Below are 18,724 nucleotides of genomic sequence, written 5' to 3' on the forward strand. Positions count from 1 at the left end.
CTTATAACAGAGTAAAAGGCTCTGTCATGTCATTTAACTGGGGACCCCTGGAACCCCCTCAACCCAGTTTGAAGGGTCCTTGATGATCTGCCTTACTTTTTACTGCATGTAGAGACACATATTGGTGTGGTGGGTGATTTCGGTAGCTTTATTGTTTAATGATTCTTGTGAGTTGTTTTTAACTTTTTTTGTGATGTGTTGAATGTGAGAACTGATTCAATACTGTTAAACTGTCCTTGTTATTAAAATCATTCAGACTCCTCAGGAGGAACATGCGCTTTTGGGTCTTATACTGACACTCAGCTTCAGGGAGAACCATGCATGTCCACAAGTGGTCAGAGAGCGCTTGTCACCTGCATATTTAAAGAATGACAGTCCATTGTTATTGCATGTGATTTTGTTTGTGTTTATGGAGAAGAGAATGTGGCAAGACACCCTGTGGGACCCCGGTATTTAAAACAATATTACAGGATGTCAAACCATTACATGCTGGAGTCTGTCTGAGTTACAGACCCATGTGGAAACCCCTCAAAGGAGGGTTTTGAGTTTTGATTTATTCATAGTTGACAGCCAATCAGGAGTCCAGTCCCACATGTGTGGGTTCTCAAAGCCTGTTATGGAACAGGTGTTCAAACTCTGAGTCATGTGTCATTTTTTACAGAGACAGCCGTGTTGCAGTGCCGTTTTGGAGTATAAGAATTACATATTTTCATAAGGACTTTGTTGCTTAGCTCATGTACAGCTGATGTTCAGGATACTGGCAAGTGCATGTGAGTATCAGTTCCACGTACAGTTCCATTGGAGAGTGTCTGCACTACTGTTTCTTCTTCAGGAGTGTTTGTCATCACTGCCATTCACTTTGCTGCATTATCCACGTTACATTCGTGGTGAACGGCTTTGTGCAATGGAGCGAGGTGGGCCACCTCCCACTCAACCCCGGCAAGACTAAGGAGATGCCGGTGGATCCCCGAAGAAGCAGGAAAGGTCCCACCAGTACCCAGCATCATCAAAAGAGAGTCGGTGGAGCTGGTGGACAGCTACAAATTCCTGGGCGTGCACCTAAACAGCTCGCTTGACTGGTCCGATGATGCCAATGCACTGCACAGCAGAAGAAAGAGCAAGCTCTTTTCACTCAGAAGGCTCAGAGGGTTTGGGGGGGCGGGCAGGATCGTGGGTGCCCCCCAGGAGGGGGTGGAAGAGGTTGCCATGGTGCGAAGAGCAAAGACATCCACATCCAAAACACAGCCAAATCTGGCAAACAGATCTGGCCCAGATCTGGCATGACAAAAAAACGGACCGTGCGAGGCACCGCGCTACGGGCGCTAAACTGTAGTCAAAATAAACTAAACTACGTCGCTACTCACATAAACAAAGGTTCTTATGCGTCCTTCAATGTCGGAAAGTGTCAGAACTCTTAGCACATCCCCATTGACTTTCAGTGGTAGTGTGCTGAGTTCCGACATGACATGGTAGTTCCGACATGGCATGGTTTGTTTTCTGCTCAAAATAGTCTATTTTACAGTGTGGGTGGGGTGCTGAGAGGTTACCCACCCCGGAGAATACACTTTCAAGGTCCACATGTCGAAGAGTCCTTGAGCAAGACTCTGAACCTTATTGCTCCTGGTACGCAGGTTGCTGCCTTGCAGCCTTTTTAATCCAAGGGACTTGGATAAAAAAGGTGCCATATAAATGCACCATTTACCATTTAGGATTCAACACATCCAAGCCAAAGAGACCCCATATATGGATATAGCTGACCTGTTTTGACATCACAGTGTGACTCAACCAGCTCAGCAGAAGGGTATACATGCCAAAACGCCCATGTGCAAGGGCTCATGTGCATGCACCCATGTGCGCGAGATCGCCCTTTAGGGCTTGTTAATTAAGGCTAATCTGGGCCAAATAAGCCCATAAACACATGCAGGCCAGATAGAAGTAAGGCTAACCTGTGTGCCAGATACAAAAATGATAAATGAAATGAACCCAAAACACATGTGGTCCAGATACAAAAATGCATAACGTGGGCCAAATGAACCCAAAACACCTGTGGGCCAGATACAAAAATGCCCAATGTGGGCCAAATGAACCCAGAACACATGTGGGCCAGATACAAAAATGTCTAATGTGGGCCAAATGAACCCAAAACACCTGTGGACCAGATACAAAAATGCCCAATGTGGGCCAAATGAACACAAAATACATGTGGGCCAGATACAAAAATGCCTAACGTGGGCCAAATGAACCCAAAACACCTGTGGGCCAGATTGTAAAATGCCTAACGTGGGCCAAATGAACCCAAAACACCTGTGGGCCAGATACAAAAATGCCCAATGTGGGCCAAATGAACCCAAAACACATGTGTGCCAGATACAAAAATGTCTAACGTGGGCCAAATGAACCCAAAACAAGTGTGGGCCAGATACAAAAATGCCTAACGTGGGCCAAATTAACCCAAAACACCTGTGGGCCAGATACAAAAATGCCCAATGTGGGCCAAATGAACCCAGAACACCTGTGGGCCAGTTACAAAAATGTCTAATGTGGGCCAAATGAACCCAAAACACCTGTGGACCAGATACAAAAATGCCCAATGTGGGCCAAATGAACACAAAATACATGTGGGCCAGATACAAAAATGCCTAACGTGGGCCAAATGAACCCAAAACACCTGTGGGCCAGATTGTAAAATGCCTAACGTGGGCCAAATGAACCCAAAACACCTGTGGGCCAGATACAAAAATGCCCAATGTGGGCCAAATGAACCCAAAACACATGTGTGCCAGATACAAAAATGTCTAACGTGGGCCAAATGAACCCAAAACAAGTGTGGGCCAGATACAAAAATGCCTAACGTGGGCCAAATTAACCCAAAACACCTGTGGGCCAGATACAAAAATGCCTAATGTGGGCCAAATGAACCCAATCTATACTCGGCCCATATGCGGCTTGCCATCATGTAACCGGTGCCGTCATTGCCAGACCTGGCTCACATCCGGTCCACATACCACTTGCCGGAGTGATATTCTGCCGGAGGTCTGCCAGACTGCCGGAACGAAAACGGCATTTGGGCCAGACCAGTCTGCATAGGTTTTGCTATGTGGGATGGCATGGTTTGTTTTCTGCTCAAAATAGTCTATTTTGGGTGGGGTGCTGAGAGGTTACCCACCCCGGAGAATACACTTTCAAGGTCCACATGTCGAAGAGTCCTTGAGCAAGACTCTGAACCTTATTGCTCCTGGTACGCAGGTTGCTGCCTTGCAGCCTTTTTAATCCAAGGGACTTGGATAAAAAAGGTGCCATATAAATGCACCATTTACCATTTAGGATTCAACACATCCAAGCCAAAGAGACCCCATATATGGATATAGCTGACCTGTTTTGACATCACAGTGTGACTCAACCAGCTCAGCAGAAGGGTATACATGCCAAAACGCCCATGTGCAAGGGCTCATGTGCATGCACCCATGTGCGCGAGATCGCCCTTTAGGGCTTGTTAATTATAAGGCTAATCTGGGCCAAATAAGCCCATAAACACATGCAGGCCAGATAGAAGTAAGGCTAACCTGTGTGCCAGATACAAAAATGATAAATGAAATGAACCCAAAACACATGTGGTCCAGATACAAAAATGCATAACGTGGGCCAAATGAACCCAAAACACCTGTGGGCCAGATACAAAAATGCCCAATGTGGGCCAAATGAACCCAGAACACATGTGGGCCAGATACAAAAATGTCTAATGTGGGCCAAATTAACCCAAAACACCTGTGGACCAGATACAAAAATGCCCAATGTGGGCCAAATGAACACAAAATACATGTGGGCCAGATACAAAAATGCCTAACGTGGGCCAAATGAACCCAAAACACCTGTGGGCCAGATTGTAAAATGCCTAACGTGGGCCAAATGAACCCAAAACACCTGTGGGCCAGATACAAAAATGCCCAATGTGGGCCAAATGAACCCAGAACACATGTGGGCCAGATACAAAAATGTCTAATGTGGGCCAAATTAACCCAAAACACCTGTGGACCAGATACAAAAATGCCCAATGTGGGCCAAATGAACACAAAATACATGTGGGCCAGATACAAAAATGCCTAACGTGGGCCAAATGAACCCAAAACACCTGTGGGCCAGATTGTAAAATGCCTAACGTGGGCCAAATGAACCCAAAACACCTGTGGGCCAGATACAAAAATGCCTAATGTGGGCCAAATGAACCCAAAACACATGTGTGCCAGATACAAAAATGTCTAACGTGGGCCAAATTAACCCAAAACACCTGTGGGCCAGATACAAAAATGCCCAATGTGGGCCAAATGAACCCAGAACACCTGTGGGCCAGATACAAAAATGTCTAATGTGGGCCAAATGAACCCAAAACACCTGTGGACCAGATACAAAAATGCCCAATGTGGGCCAAATGAACACAAAATACATGTGGGCCAAATACAAAAATGCCTAACGTGGGCCAAATGAACCTAAAACACCTGTGGGCCAGATTGTAAAATGCCTAACGTGGGCCAAATGAACCCAAAACACCTGTGGGCCAGATACAAAAATGCCCAATGTGGGCCAAATGAACCCAAAACACCTGTGGGCCAGATACAAAAATGCCTAATGTGGGCCAAATTAACCCAATCTATACTCGGCCCATATGCGGCTTGCCATCATGTAACCGGTGCCATCATTGCCAGACCTGGCTCACATCCGGTCCACATACCACTTGCCGGAGTGATATTCTGCCGGAGGTCTGCCAGACTGCCGGAACGAAAACGGCATTTGGGCCAGACCAGTCTGCATAGGTTTTGCTATGTGGGTGGCGCATACTGAAGAGGAATGTACTAGTTTTTGTGATGTAGACCATTGTTCATCCGTGATAGATATTCCTAGATCGTTTTCCCAAGCTGTTTTCAAATCATCCGCAGATGTTATATTTTAACCAATTTGTCTTTGTCCACCTCTGTACTTTGTGCCTTGATATCAGACAGACTCCATTTAAATCTACGGTCTCCCATGGACTAATACAGTGGTTCTTCATGTCAAGGACCCCCAAATTGACGCTTATTAGCCCGCAGACCCCCATTTAAAAAGATATGCCAGGGACCCCCATAAGACAAGATTTTTTACGGCTCTAGCAGTGATTCTCAACCATTTTAATTTCAAGGACGCCCAGTTTGACATGCATTAGGGCTACAGACCCCCATTTAATGGCATTTCTATCACTTGGACCGCAATTTATATTGTAAAATCAATGTCAATTTAACTCTGAGAGTGTACAAATGAGTTAAATTGACATTGCCTAATCTATCATTTAGCTGGGGACCCCCTGGAACTCCCTCAAGGACCCCTGGGGGTCCCCGGACCCCACTTTGAGAACCAATGGACTTATACATTGTTATGATGCTCTCTGAAGGAGTTATGACTGGTCGGTGTTTGAAAAAGGATACAAACTCTACCTGTGAAATATATGGCTGGTGTCCTGTTGAGAGACATGTCAAAACACAGTAAGGAACAGCTCTAGTACACGGAAACACATTTATATTGCAAAGGTTTACCTTATGATACCTGTATCTGAAACTTGTCTTTTTTTCATGTCATATCACATGGGTTGGTTTCTTGCTAATCACATTATGAATCATGACACACAGGAAGTGTAGGCTACTGAGGTTTGCTTGGTTTGCTACGGATATGAGTCAGACACCTTTTTGAGTGCAAACAAACCGTCAAATTGTTTTGAGTCTGTCTGGTGTGTGTGTGTGTGTGTGTGTGTGTGTGTGTGCGTGCGTGCATGTGTGCGACAAACAAGACGATGCCGGCCAATATTCTGTCAAGCGCATTTAAGTTCCAACACAGAGTAGCTCAGCTGAGTCACACACACCCGTGTGGCTCATTATGTGAAGCTGGTGGAAGGACCGGTGGTTATTTTTGCGAAGGAATGGGAGCGGCCGGGCTGCGGCAGATCAGCCTGGGTGATCGGTGTCCCAACTCCTAATGTCCGCATCATTATCTCAAATCACTACTAGTACTCTATCATCAAGATGGCCTGGAGAACTCTCTTCCTCTCGTTGTTTGACTACAAGACAGAAAAGTATATTATCGCCAAAAACAAGAAAGTTGGAATCTTGTTTAGATTCCTACAATTGTTCATTGTCGGTTACATTATTGGGTGAGAGATAAATATCATCTTTTAATTTTATTTTATTGTTGTTGGTGGAAAAAGTACTCACTTGTTTTACTCGTAAAAGTATCAACACTGCAATGTATAAATGCTCTGTTACAAGTAAAAGTCCGGAATTCAAAATGTAAGCTACTTGAGTAAAAGTACAAAATGTGTTGCTATCAAAATGTACTTAAAGTACCAAAAGTAGACAGTACTAATTTTGCAGAATGTCCTGTTTCACACGTTTTCAAATGTATAAAATGCATAAAAGTCTTTTGCACAATGCCTTGCATCGCAAACATTGTGAGCTTGCAGATCTGCTATTTTCACTAGGCCAAAATGTATATAGGGGCAGAAGTGGTACTGTATGTTTTGTAATAATAATCAAAATCTACAAAGTAACTAGTAACTAAAGTTCTCGGAGTAAAAGTACAATATTTGCCTCTGAGATGTAGTGGAGTAGAAGTAAAAGTATTGACATTTTGAAATACTAAGGAAATGTACTTAGTTACTTTGTTTACACCACTGCATTTCAGCAATGTTAAATTATGTCATAGCCTGTGTCTTCATACTCTTGCACTGCAGCCTCGACTTAAGAGACTATTAGGCCTCATGTAGGCATATTCTTCTCTTAAGAGAGGGTAGACATTATATCTTAAGAGATGACTTGCACATTTAAACACATTAAAACCACACGTACACTGTTCTGTTGACATTATTAGATTTAATTTAGCTTTTGAGTAATAAATCAACATATTTTGTTTTGGGTCTATATATTCAAGCCGGTCACACAGTCCTTGTCAGAAGATCCTGGTTAAGAAACACTGTTTTAAAGTTTCCCTTCTTCTACATGCAGGTGGGTTTTTGTGATCAATAAAGGTTACCAGGACGTAGACGAGGCCGTCCAGAGCTCTATTATAACCAAACTGAAGGGAGTTTCGGTCACAAACACCACCGGGTCTGGCCTGCTGGTGTGGGGTCCAGAGGACTATGCCATCCCACCACAGGTAATAATGATGATAATAATAATAATAATAATAATACAAATTGTTGTGTAAAACTATTACATAACAGGACATAGTCTATATGTATCATCTTAAAGGCTAATGGGACAATAAAATGCTCTCAATTCAAAGATTAATCCTGTTATACCATGATTATAACATTGTGTTTTTTCTACAGGGTGAATCTGTTCTGTTCATTGACACCAATTTCATAGAGACCCCAAATCAAAAGCAGGGTCACTGTGCTGAGGTAAGGGCATTTTATTACTATTGTACTGTACTTGAGTTGCAAAACACTTGTACTGTCTTCTCACAACTGCACATTTATATAAATGCACAGCCATCTATCGCATTTTATATCCATAATGTTTATGTTGTTGTTTTTTATACTTCATTGTATGACAGTGTTGCACAAAAGTAGCAAAAATAGCTGATCTACAAGCTCACAACGTGTCACGATGCAACACTTTTCACTGATTTAGAAAAATAAATCCTATGATGATGACATGCCCAAAATAGGGATGCCAAGTTGAAAGTGGTTAAGTCTGTCTTTGCGATTTGTGTATGTGTTATGTGGTTCGTTTCTGTCTATCATAATGGTACTACTCCCAGCTGACAAAATTGTGTCCAGGGCTCACTGGACACACCAGTGTGTGTATGTTTCTGTGTACATGTGCATAAATGCATGTGTGAGAGTGTGAGTGTGAGTGTATGAGTGTGAGCGTGAGTGTGTGCGTGTGCAAGTGCAAACGTGTGTGTGTGTGTGTGTGTGTGTGTGTGTGTGTGTGTGTGTGTGTGTGTGTGTGGCGCTCGTTCCATGCCACGTCAAACCTGTGTGTGTGTGTGTGTGTGTGTCTGTCTGTCTGTCTGTCTGTCTGTGTTCGGATCTTCAAAATCTTAGCCCTCCGAATAGGCTGACAGGAATCACACGTCTTTGTCACAACTCGTGTTTTGTCTTTTTGTAGTTTTATTTTAACATAGATGTCCACAGTACAGACCACAGGTCATAAACCTGGAAATATAGAAAAATAAACAGCATTACCATATATTCATAGAATATATGATTCACAAATAAACAGCAGTAATGTAGTACAGTCTAGCACAGTAGAACCGAAATAGCAGAAAATGACTACATTGCCCATGAGGCATTCTGAACCGTACAACGCGTCCCCCTCTACCATTAAGTTAGTGTCCAAGTTACAATACACCAAAATAATACTTTTCAATGGACTATTTGGGTAGCACTGATAACATTAACCACAGTAAGGTTCATAAAGTTTGTTGATGAGACGTTTACATTATTGGTTCAGTCACGGTGACGACATTAGCATTAGCCGCATGCTAACGCTAAACGTCCGTAGCTTAGCAACACGCTAACGGCTCATATTAAGTTGGTTTGGCTAATAATCATTAATCCCAATTTAACGCCAACACAGTAATGGATGTAAACGTTCACAGACATGCTTTTGACATTATTATCAGGTTGCATTATGAACCAGCAGTTAACAGAATACAAGTAGCAGGCCACGCTAGCAGCTAATACTGTCAACAACGTACCAACTGGTTGTGTGATCCTGACGCAGTGTAGATAAGGAAGGAATGCACGTCTCCACCATTGTAAAGACTACTAGTAGCATCTGCGCATGCGCATGCTCAAGAATTACCAGACTCACTTAACCATAACATTACTGTTACAATTATTTTAAAGACAGAAAATGAATGAACCATATCAATGAAATGTAAACACATGAAATGTAAACATATGAAATATATATATAATGTAAATATATGAAATGTATTTTTAAAAGTCACATTATTTAGACCCATTAATACTTTTACAATACTTTCACCAATACTTTTTCACCAAAACGTAGTGACCTAAAAGTCTTGACAGTCTGTCTGTCTGTCTGTCTGTCTGTCTGTCTGTCTGTCTGTCAAAAGCCTGTAAAAGTGCTGCACTACCAGCCACAGCCATAAAATACTGCCCTTGTATACATTTACCTGCCTACTGTCACTGTGTTGGCCATTCTTAGGTGGTAGTTTGAGCTGTTATCATCATTTCCCATTAAATACATTAGCTGGGTCTATACAGCAATGCTTTTCAAGCTCAACCAGTGTTCTGGTAACAATGTGTCATCGCCCTGTAAACAGTCTTTCTTGTCTCTCTCCACTGCTCCATCAAACGGTTCTATCACTCCAATATGCATGCCATTGGTGTCATTAGACTTAGATTACACTAACAATTTGTTCATGTTTTATTTCATAGCAGCAAGCAATGGAACAGAAAAAGTGTTCAGTACCCACAGGAAGTCCCATAGGTGGCGGGTAATGAAGGCTAGGGTAGGCTAAGCCTTCCCAAATGTTATGCTGGGAAATTCTGGGAATTGTGCAAATTATATATAATATACGTGCGCAGCATTATTTAGTTATTCTTTTGATAATAAATCAGTAAAATCAGGCAAAAATAAGAATTAAATAACCTAACCCTAACCCTAACCCTAACCCTAACCCTACAGTATAACCGAAATAAAGTAACCAAAAACCAAAAAGAAACTAACAAAATCCACCCAGAAACCGCAATTTTTGGCGCCAACCCCCAGCCTTCCCAATTGTCAAGCACACCCGCCGCCTATGGGAAGTCCCAAACTATTATGAAAGATGTGATTTTTCAGAGCAACTGCTTAGAATATCCATTCAACATTGACTTTAGTACACCTACATGGCTTTACTTTAGGGTCTAGTATCCAACAACTCACAATTGATGAGGCATGGGTCTGTTTGCATGTCTTAAAAGCTGGGCTGCTAAACGAGGTCATTGTGGTTATAGGGTGGAGCTTGCATTTGGTTGCATAATGGTTGCAAGCTAGTTAACAACAATTCATAAAACCTAGCTAGGCTTTTATCCAACAGGAAACACATTTAAAGCAGCACAACAACAATGTAGTGTTTGGCCCCAATTTGGCATATTTCTAACCACAAATTCAAATTGTCTCTTTTGAATATGTCATCTTTGTAAATTCATTAGTAGGCCGATTAGGCCGAACTTTGTCCAGATCAATATTGAAAAGTTACCTGTGACAATGACTTTCTCATTGTCAAACACAGGTAGGCCCGCTTTGTAGTTAAGTTTTCATCTGCTGAAGGGGTGTTCAATCTGCACACATATTTATTCAAATAGCAGTAGTTTTACAAACAAACTACATTCAAAGGGGTTGTCTAGATTGTTGGTCATGTGTGCCTGCCACCTACAGAGCCCACAGCACCCAATGAAGCTCTGCTTATACGTGTCAGTTTACTGAACTGCAGCTATATTGTGTTATGTTTGTCTGCAGAGTGTCAGGGTGTTGGATGGCCGCTGTCAAGGCAACGAGGACTGTGAGGAGGGAGAGACTGTCATGGCTGGACATGGTGGGGTGTACTGCTCCAGTGATGTTCGCATTTTTTTCTCTCTCTCTCCCTTTTGCATGCACTGTATTCAAATTATCTATTTGAATGATTCAAATGAGATTGTGTTTTTGTGTTGACAGACTGGATAGCTTGGCTTGGTATTGTTGAAAGACTAATTGGTTCACTGTTAACTGCTATAAACAATACTAAAACGTTAAACCAGAAATACTGACAGAGGATAAAGGGGAACAGTTGGAAGCTGCAAAGCAATTGTTCTACTGTATTTTAACCAATTTGTCTTTGTCCACCTCTATACTTTGTGCATTGATATCCGACAGACTCTCCATTTAAATCTACGGTCTCCCATGGACTAATACATTTTTATGATGCTCTCTGAAGGAGTTATGACTGGTCAGTGTTTGAAAGCGGACAAAAACTCCACTGGTACCTGTCAAATATATGGCTGGTGTCCTGTTGAGAGACACAGTAACAAAACACAGTAAGGAACAGCTCTAGTACACGGAAACACATACGTTTATATTGCAAAGGTTTACCTTATAATACCTTTATCTGAGACTTGTCTCTTTTTCATATCATATCACACGTTTGTGGGTTGGTTTCTTGCTAATCACATCATGACACACAGGAAGTGTACAGAGGTTTGCTTGGTTTGCTACGGATATGAGTACTCTGGTGGCCACAGGCTGAGACAGTATTCGTGTCTACCCCTCATAAACATTATTTTTATGTTTGAGTTTCAGACACCTTTTTGAGTGCAAACCGTCAAATTGTTTGTGTCCTTCATTTGCTATTAAGAATACAAATAAGACATAAGTAATCCACACACATTCACAGCCTGTGTAATGGAATAACAAACCCTACTATTTTACAGAGGACCTCTGTTGACAAAGGCAGAAAACTTCACCATCTACACCAAAAACTTCATTCATTTCCCCAAATTTGCCTTTTCAAAGTAAGCAAACAAAGGCTGCATTCCTTTAAAAATTGTATTTATTAAGTATTATGCAATGTATGTGTTACCAACCACTACGTATGTACAGTGAGTGTGTGTGTGTGTGTGTGTGTGTGTGTGTGTGTGTGTGTGTGTGTGTGTGTGTGTGTGTGTGTGTGTGTGTGTGTATGCGTGCGTGCGTGCGTGCGTGCGTGCGTGTGTATGTGTGTATATATAAATGCTAATTTTGTTCTTCAAATCTCAGGTCCAATGTCGCAGAGACAACTAATAAATCTTATCTGAAGAGATGTAAATATGATGAGGACTTACATCCCTACTGCCCCATCTTTCGCCTGGGAGACATTACTAGCCGAGCTGGACACAACTTCAAGGACATGGCCACTAAGGTTAGTTATACAGATTTGTATCGTTTTTAGTTTTATTTGTCTCAGTAAGTATTATATTTGTTAAGTATCTTGTGAAGTTCAACCTCTAATGGTTCTTCCTGTGCCTTCTGATGCAGCATGTCATGTCATCTAACTTGCTACAGAGAATCTATTCAGAATAATACTGGAAAGCAGCGATTGGGGACATGATGTCCAGGTCAGCATCAGGGGTAGTGTCCAGTGGTGTAAAGTAACTAAGTACATTTACTCAAGTACTGTACTTAAGTACAATTTTGAGGTAGTTTTATTTACTGGAGTATTTCCAATTGTCTATACTTTTACTTCTACTCTGAGGCAAATATTGTACTTTTACTCCACTACAATTATTTGAAAACTTTAGTTACTAGTTACTTTGAAGATATAAATTATTACATTATGAAACATACATAACCACTTTAGCCCTATTGCATTACCTAGGCTATTTGAAAATAGCAGATCTACAAGCACAGAGCAACGCTTGTAGATCTGCTCACATCGCAACGCGTTGTGAGCTTTTGTGAGGCTATTGTGTGTGAGGCTATTTTCAAACATTTTTGTACTTTTACTTTTGGTACTTTAAGTACATTTTGATACCAATACTTTTGTACTTTTACTCAAGTAGATTTTGAACTCCAGACTTTTACTTGTAACAGAGTACTTCTACATTGCAGTATTGATACTTTTACTTAAGTAAAACTTTTTCCACCACTGCGAGTAACCACAGTTGGTAGGACACACTGTAGACGTCACGGTGGTGTTTATTTTATCCAACTTTCTAATCTATCTTATCCTTGTCCAACAACGGTACAAGCTTGCTGCTTTATCAACTGCCATAACATTCTTATGACCGGAATAACAAAAGGCTCGCTAATGGAGTGAAAGTGAAACCTTCTTGATTCCTGAAACAGTGTTATTCTTATACTGCATACCATGCATTACCACAGCATATGAAGGAAAACTTCTTCAATTATTATGCTCTTTATTTATGTAACTTTGTAAATTGTAATTGTAAATTGTACAGTTCAAGAGCAGTTTACAGTAAGTACAAAGAAAGTTGCGGTTTGACGTTCAAGTAAATTTATATTCCAATGCAGTTCTGTTACAACTTTTAAAAATAAAGTGGTAGTGTCACATTCAAGTAAAGGCAAATATATGAACAATTTATAAAAAAAATAAAGACTATTGCAGAAACATTTTCTGTGTGCAGCAAATATTAAAAACAGTGATTAATATAAGACCAGGGCAAAAAGCAGGCAAACTAGTTCACCAACATGTACATTCCTGACACCAGAACGATGCAATTTCAGCTTGAATGGATGGAATGCATCAGACATTCAGATAATGAATAAATGCACAACGAGAATAGTCAGCCTTTGAGTCAATTGAAAAATGCTGCTTCAAAAGTACAATTTACAATTTATGCCAGACATGGAGAGACAATTATACATTTCCAAATGCACAACTATTCATACAAGACAAGTTCATTATCATTCTTTATGTGCTCTTTACGGAATCTTAAGTTGCACTAGAGCTTCGCCTGATCCATTCCATTGATATATTTTCTGTTTATTGATCTATCTGTTCCTGCAGTTTGTTTTCGCTGTGTCCGTGTGATACATGTTAATGAGCAACAGAAATATTTACACCTGCTGTGTGTCTAAACAAATGGCGCCTGCAGTCACGTGATGCTGACACGAATGAAGTCGCTCAATTCTCTTCATAGACCGAATACACTGTAGACCAGTTTAGCTTAGTGATTCTCACTTTCTGTCATGGAGGCCTTACTTCTACTCTATCGGGTAGTCATCTGCATTCATCTGATGTCCCTGGTGTAATCTCTGAATACATGGCTAGCAGAAACTGGTTTACAGGGTCTATAGGCTCTGTAGTCCCAGGTTTCCAGAAGGTGGCATGTCGGTTTCCTGTTCCGGTTCATTTTCCCATAGCTCCATTTGATTTTAACTGGAAACACGTGGATGTGAGGGTGTCATGCAAAGTGTATTTCCGATTAAAACCTGCTGGTACTACGTGGGACTAGAGTTATGCAGAGTCAATTGACCTCATACTGTATCAGTAGGACTGGAATTTTGAGACTTGTCCTATCAAAAGGTGCATTCATGTATAGATTGTTGATGAAAAAACAACTCCAAAAACGTCATGGAAGAAGATTTAGCTTGAGATTATATGGATGATTTGAGTTAGGATGCTATCAATTGTATATAAGTTCATAGCACCATGGCTTTGAATATACAGTATGCATTTCTTTACATTTTTAATGACTGATTGCTTGTAAACTGCTCTCTGTTTTTCAAGGGTGGGTCAATTGGCATTCTAATAGAGTGGAATTGTGACCTTGACAAGGGATATTCTCATTGTCATCCACGTTATCACTTCACTCGTCTGGACTCCTCCAACAACTCCATAACGTCATCAGGTTTTAACTTCAGGTGATTTGCACTTGAGTCAGTCAGACTACACTGGCTCCCTGTGTCTTCCAGAATCAATTGTAAAGGCTGTGTAAGCGATATCTTCTTGTTAAAGTAAGTGTTAAATAGCTCTCCCTGTCTCTGCAGTTCTTTAATAAACAGAAAATACATTTTCAGGTCAGGATATCAATTTCATCCAATCAGGATTAGCAGACATTGAGACTCCTGTATACTTGTGTTTGTTTGTTCAGTAGCAGGAGTCTCTCCAGCTCTTTAATCAGTCTGATTCTAGCAATGATTACAATGGGAACATGTTTTTTTAAACCAGAAAATATCACTTACCTCACCTTTAAAGTCCCTCTACTTGAATGCCGGGGACCTGTGTGTGTGTGCGTGCATGCGTGCGTGCGTGCGTGTATGTGTGTGGTTGATACATAGTTTATGGTATATTGTATAAATTGTATATGGACATAAATATAATATGCTGTTATTTTAACAGACACGCTCGCTATTACAAAAATGCTGCAGGGGACAGCTACCGAACCTTATTCAAAGTTTATGGCGTGCGCTTTGACATCATGGTACATGGAAAGGTATGGAAATTACAACTTTAGTTTATTGGATGTGGAGATAATTTTGGACGATGGCAACCCACGCTTTTTGTGTGTGCATGTGACACTTTGTGTGCGTCTTTTTTTAAACCATCTTACTTGTCATTCATTTCTTAGGCTGGCAAATTCAATATAATCCCAACATGCATCAATATAGGCTCAGGACTGGCGTTGATGGGTGCTGTAAGTGAACTCATTTTTAAACTCATTTTGAATATTTAAAAGGACAAATCCATAGTTTTTGGGTATAATGTTATGCAATCTATGCCATGGTGAATATTCTAAACAACATACTTTTTGCTCCATATGAAATTACATGCCTCAATTTGTAATTTATTTTCTTATTTCAACAGGGAGCATTCATCTGTGACATGGTCCTTCTCCATCTGATGAAGAAAAGCACTTTTTATCGGGAAAGAAAATTTGAGACAACAAAGTATGTCAAAAGTATGTCTTGTGTCTGGTGTTATAATGTGATATCAGCTCAACAGCATGACAAACTAACTGAAAGTAGATTTCAAGGATTCCTGTGATATATACTAAGCTAATCAACATAAAAATATGTCAATCATATTTATGAATTTATGAGTTAATTTTAGGCCTGCAACAGCCACACCGTAACAAATTACAAATGTTATTAATATTACCAAGTTTCTTAAAAACATTTGAGGAAGTCAGACTTTGGCAAGTATATATTTCATATTACTTGTCGTGTCGCACACAACCATAATGACAAAAGTGGGGGCGATTTTCAAATCTCCTAAAGTTCTGTCACTCTTGCCTTCTTTCCACAGAAATAAGGGTGCATCTCAACACAATGGTACAGAAGAGAAAGGATTGGAACAGCAGCAGCTGACAGACCTATCACCAGAGATTTAATCACCAGGGCCACAGATCGCTGGTAACAACAGCCGAATAAGTTGCACCATGCTATGTTGCCAACTGAGGCCTGTGACCGACACCCTCCCAGCCATAATGAAGTGAAGCTGCAGTCTTGCTTATGTCAGATGTTGTATTCAACAACAGTTCTCTTTATTTTTTATTTTGAAGCTACAGACCCAGACAACCTGGTGAAATGTCACAGAATTTCAGGATTCAAATATGTTATTATAACATTTTCATGTATCCATCTCCACAAGTATACAATGCAGAAGAACTTGATTTCTAAACATTGTATTTTCAACCATTAAATTACCTCTTTAAGGATAAAAGTGTTGATGGAGCTGTCTTTCCTTATCACCCCTATATAGTACTGGTAACTTTCACAAAGGCGACAAGAAAATTCAGCCGGAGACAGGCAGCCATTGGGCATAACGATTATATTATACTTTAGTCAGACATGAGAGACCATGGGAAGGTTACAGTATCACAGGTATTTCACGCATCATCGGTCGTCGTCTCTCAGCATGAGAACAGAGAAAGCACTGGGTTTTAACAGCACCCGTTAACATAAACATATGACATCATGGAATACACATCGAGCATCCAACCATCGGAGGTGTAATCCTGCCATTGGTGGAGAGTGATGATGAGTTGATGAAGTCAGATGAAGATGACGATGATGAAGATGGTGTGACAGTTTATCTTTGGACAAACAGAGCCCAAATGTCTCAAACAACACGTTGACCTCGGCTCTGACCGGTCACTGGTGGTCAGTGGTCACTCCGTGGCACTGAAAGAAGGGTTATCGTATCGGAGAAGAACACCGAGATGTAGTGTTCTAAAAACATTCAATATTGACATAACTTGAGGAGCCGACAGATAGCCACAGAAAGCCTGTAGCCAGCTGCTTGACCTTGTATAGAGAGACAGGAGAATAGGAGAATAGAAGCATACAGTATTTAACATGACTGGGTTAGGCCAATATGACACCATTATATTAAATTGACATTTAAAGCAGTTTATGACACTAGAAAAATTATAATCAACAAGATTAACTCTATCAAGCCACATCTGATCATGATTTGGATAGGGTCAAAGGGCAAGTTGATCAAGTCTTGTACCTTGTGACATTATTCAAACCAAACCAGACACAGACATAGGCAGACATAGGACATGAAGTTTTGAGTCACTTCCACCCACCGATGGAATAAAGTGAACACCAGTGACATTGCACTGACACAAAAATCACTCTCCAGTACAGGATGGAGTTGCAATTTCATGAAGGTCAGTCAAATGATTAAAACTCAATTTCTAATGAACGCCAGCCCGTGGATACATACGACTGTAGCTCTAGTTGTAAGCCCCTTTACTGTGTTGCATTATTATATTTGCATTGTTGTTAGCAATCATATAATTGCTTGGGATGTGTAAAAGTGACCGATTGGCCATGTCCAGAGATGCAAATTTGGGGTTCTTTATTTTACCCAAAACTCTTTCACCAACTTTTACAGTGCAGCATATAAATAGTGAATAGAGAATAACAAAAATCAAAAAAAAAAATACTTATAATACTTCCAAATCCAAGTCTAACTGTAACTCTGACAATGTATCAACAGTCATTAACCCAGCTACACATTCCCACAGCCTATGACTGATCTAAACATTCCAATTGAGTTTGTACAACATAATATAAGTTACATTTCTCACCCATCACTATATTCAAAAGACCATTCAATTATTGCTCTTGAATACAGACAGACCACCCACTCCTCCTCCTCTACAGTAGGCTACTTGGCACCCTCCAATCTAGGACTGCCAGAACTGCAGAGGAGAATGGTTGAGGTGACCACACCCATGATTAGCACCACTATCAATGATTCAATAAACATAAAAAACGTCAGAGGGAGGGGGGGGACTCGGGACCCAGGGGCCCCCCGGGGTTGTTAATCTGGCCCTGGGCTAGCGCAGTCTTCTCTTAAAGGTCAAATAAAATGAGGATTTTTATTTAAAGAGTAGCCTACGGTATAAATATAATTGTAGAGCTGAGTTCTTTGTAGACCATATAAATGAGTCTTAACTCTAACTGTCTAGTCCATGTTTTAAACTCATGCCATGTCTATCTAAATGAGTGTCAGCTGGGAATGTCAAAATGCTGTATTAAGAGATTTTATTTGCCACTTTGACCACACATGGATGGAGTTTAGATCCCATAGGGACGGTTGTGTTACTTAAAATTGGCTAGTTGTTGGTTGTCAAACAATAAAAGTGGTAGGCTATACTGTAGGTCAAGATGCATTTTGTTATGATGTCTTATTGGTTGACAAAATGACACTACAGTAGTTCACTGTTCAGAGAGGTCAAATTTTGAACAATTAAATGACCTTAACCATAATTTATGAATTGATTAATTTAAGTAAAATTGATTCATTAATGTAATTTATAATCCTATCTTATGATTTAAATGCCTGCCCATCTGCCATCACTATGTCCCAAAAATAATTTGTGGGCTAATATTAATAATACAAAATCTAGATTATTTAATTGTTAAAGGACAACTTTGGTTTTTTACAACAAAGGTTTATATTTTAGCTTGTAATTAAAGTAAATAAATGATGAGTGTAATTTTTTTTTCATTTACTGCTTTCTATAGTTTTAAGATTTTTTTGCGATATTTTTTACAGTGGGCGGGGGCATTCTGTCCGGTGGCTAAATATGCCTTTTTTACACAATAAAAAAGGTCCGGCTGTCTGAGATGGCCAGATGTGAGTTATTGGGGGCTAGAAGAGCTACTGTAAATAATAATAAAGAAAACGCCGGGTTAATGTGTTAAAAAAATACATATTTAGCCACCGGACAGAATGCCCCCGCCCA

General features: G+C 40.5%; 1 protein-coding gene across 3 annotated transcripts; it reads left to right on the forward strand.

Annotated features, from left to right (window-relative positions):
* Positions 1-5,924: 5,924 nt before the first annotated feature.
* On the forward strand, positions 5,925-16,670 carry LOC311051107 (P2X purinoceptor 5-like). Of its 3 annotated transcripts, none has more exons than XM_084065505.1 (12): positions 5,925-6,172; positions 7,023-7,173; positions 7,349-7,420; positions 10,503-10,578; positions 10,957-11,056; positions 11,450-11,530; positions 11,775-11,916; positions 14,248-14,381; positions 14,860-14,953; positions 15,089-15,154; positions 15,325-15,418; positions 15,766-16,669. In XM_084065505.1, the coding sequence occupies exons 1-12, from the start codon at positions 6,045-6,047 to the stop codon at positions 15,825-15,827; spliced, it is 1,200 nt and encodes a 399-aa protein (XP_083921631.1). In that variant the 5' UTR covers positions 5,925-6,044; the 3' UTR covers positions 15,828-16,669. The 3 variants fall into 3 exon arrangements, with proteins under 3 accessions (XP_083921631.1, XP_083921630.1, XP_083921632.1); XM_084065504.1 differs by having other exon boundaries at positions 15,325-15,407; positions 15,766-16,668; XM_084065506.1 differs by lacking the exons at positions 14,248-14,381; positions 14,860-14,953 and having other exon boundaries at positions 15,325-15,407; positions 15,766-16,670.
* Positions 16,671-18,724: the final 2,054 nt, after the last annotated feature.

This window comes from Gymnoscopelus microlampas (genome assembly GCF_963454915.1).
Source record: "Gymnoscopelus microlampas genome assembly, chromosome: 8".
NCBI lineage: Eukaryota > Metazoa > Chordata > Actinopteri > Myctophiformes > Myctophidae > Gymnoscopelus > Gymnoscopelus microlampas.

Coding starts and splice junctions, on each gene's coding strand:
- LOC311051107 (XM_084065504.1), top strand. CDS start 6,045: ATGGCCTGGAGAACTCTCTTCCTCTCGTTGTTTGACTACAAGACAGAA. Junction 10,579..10,956: donor GACTGTCATGGCTGGACATG/GTGGGGTGTACT, acceptor TGCTCTCTGAAG/GAGTTATGACTGGTCAGTGT. Junction 11,917..14,247: donor TCAAGGACATGGCCACTAAG/GTTAGTTATACA, acceptor CTGTTTTTCAAG/GGTGGGTCAATTGGCATTCT.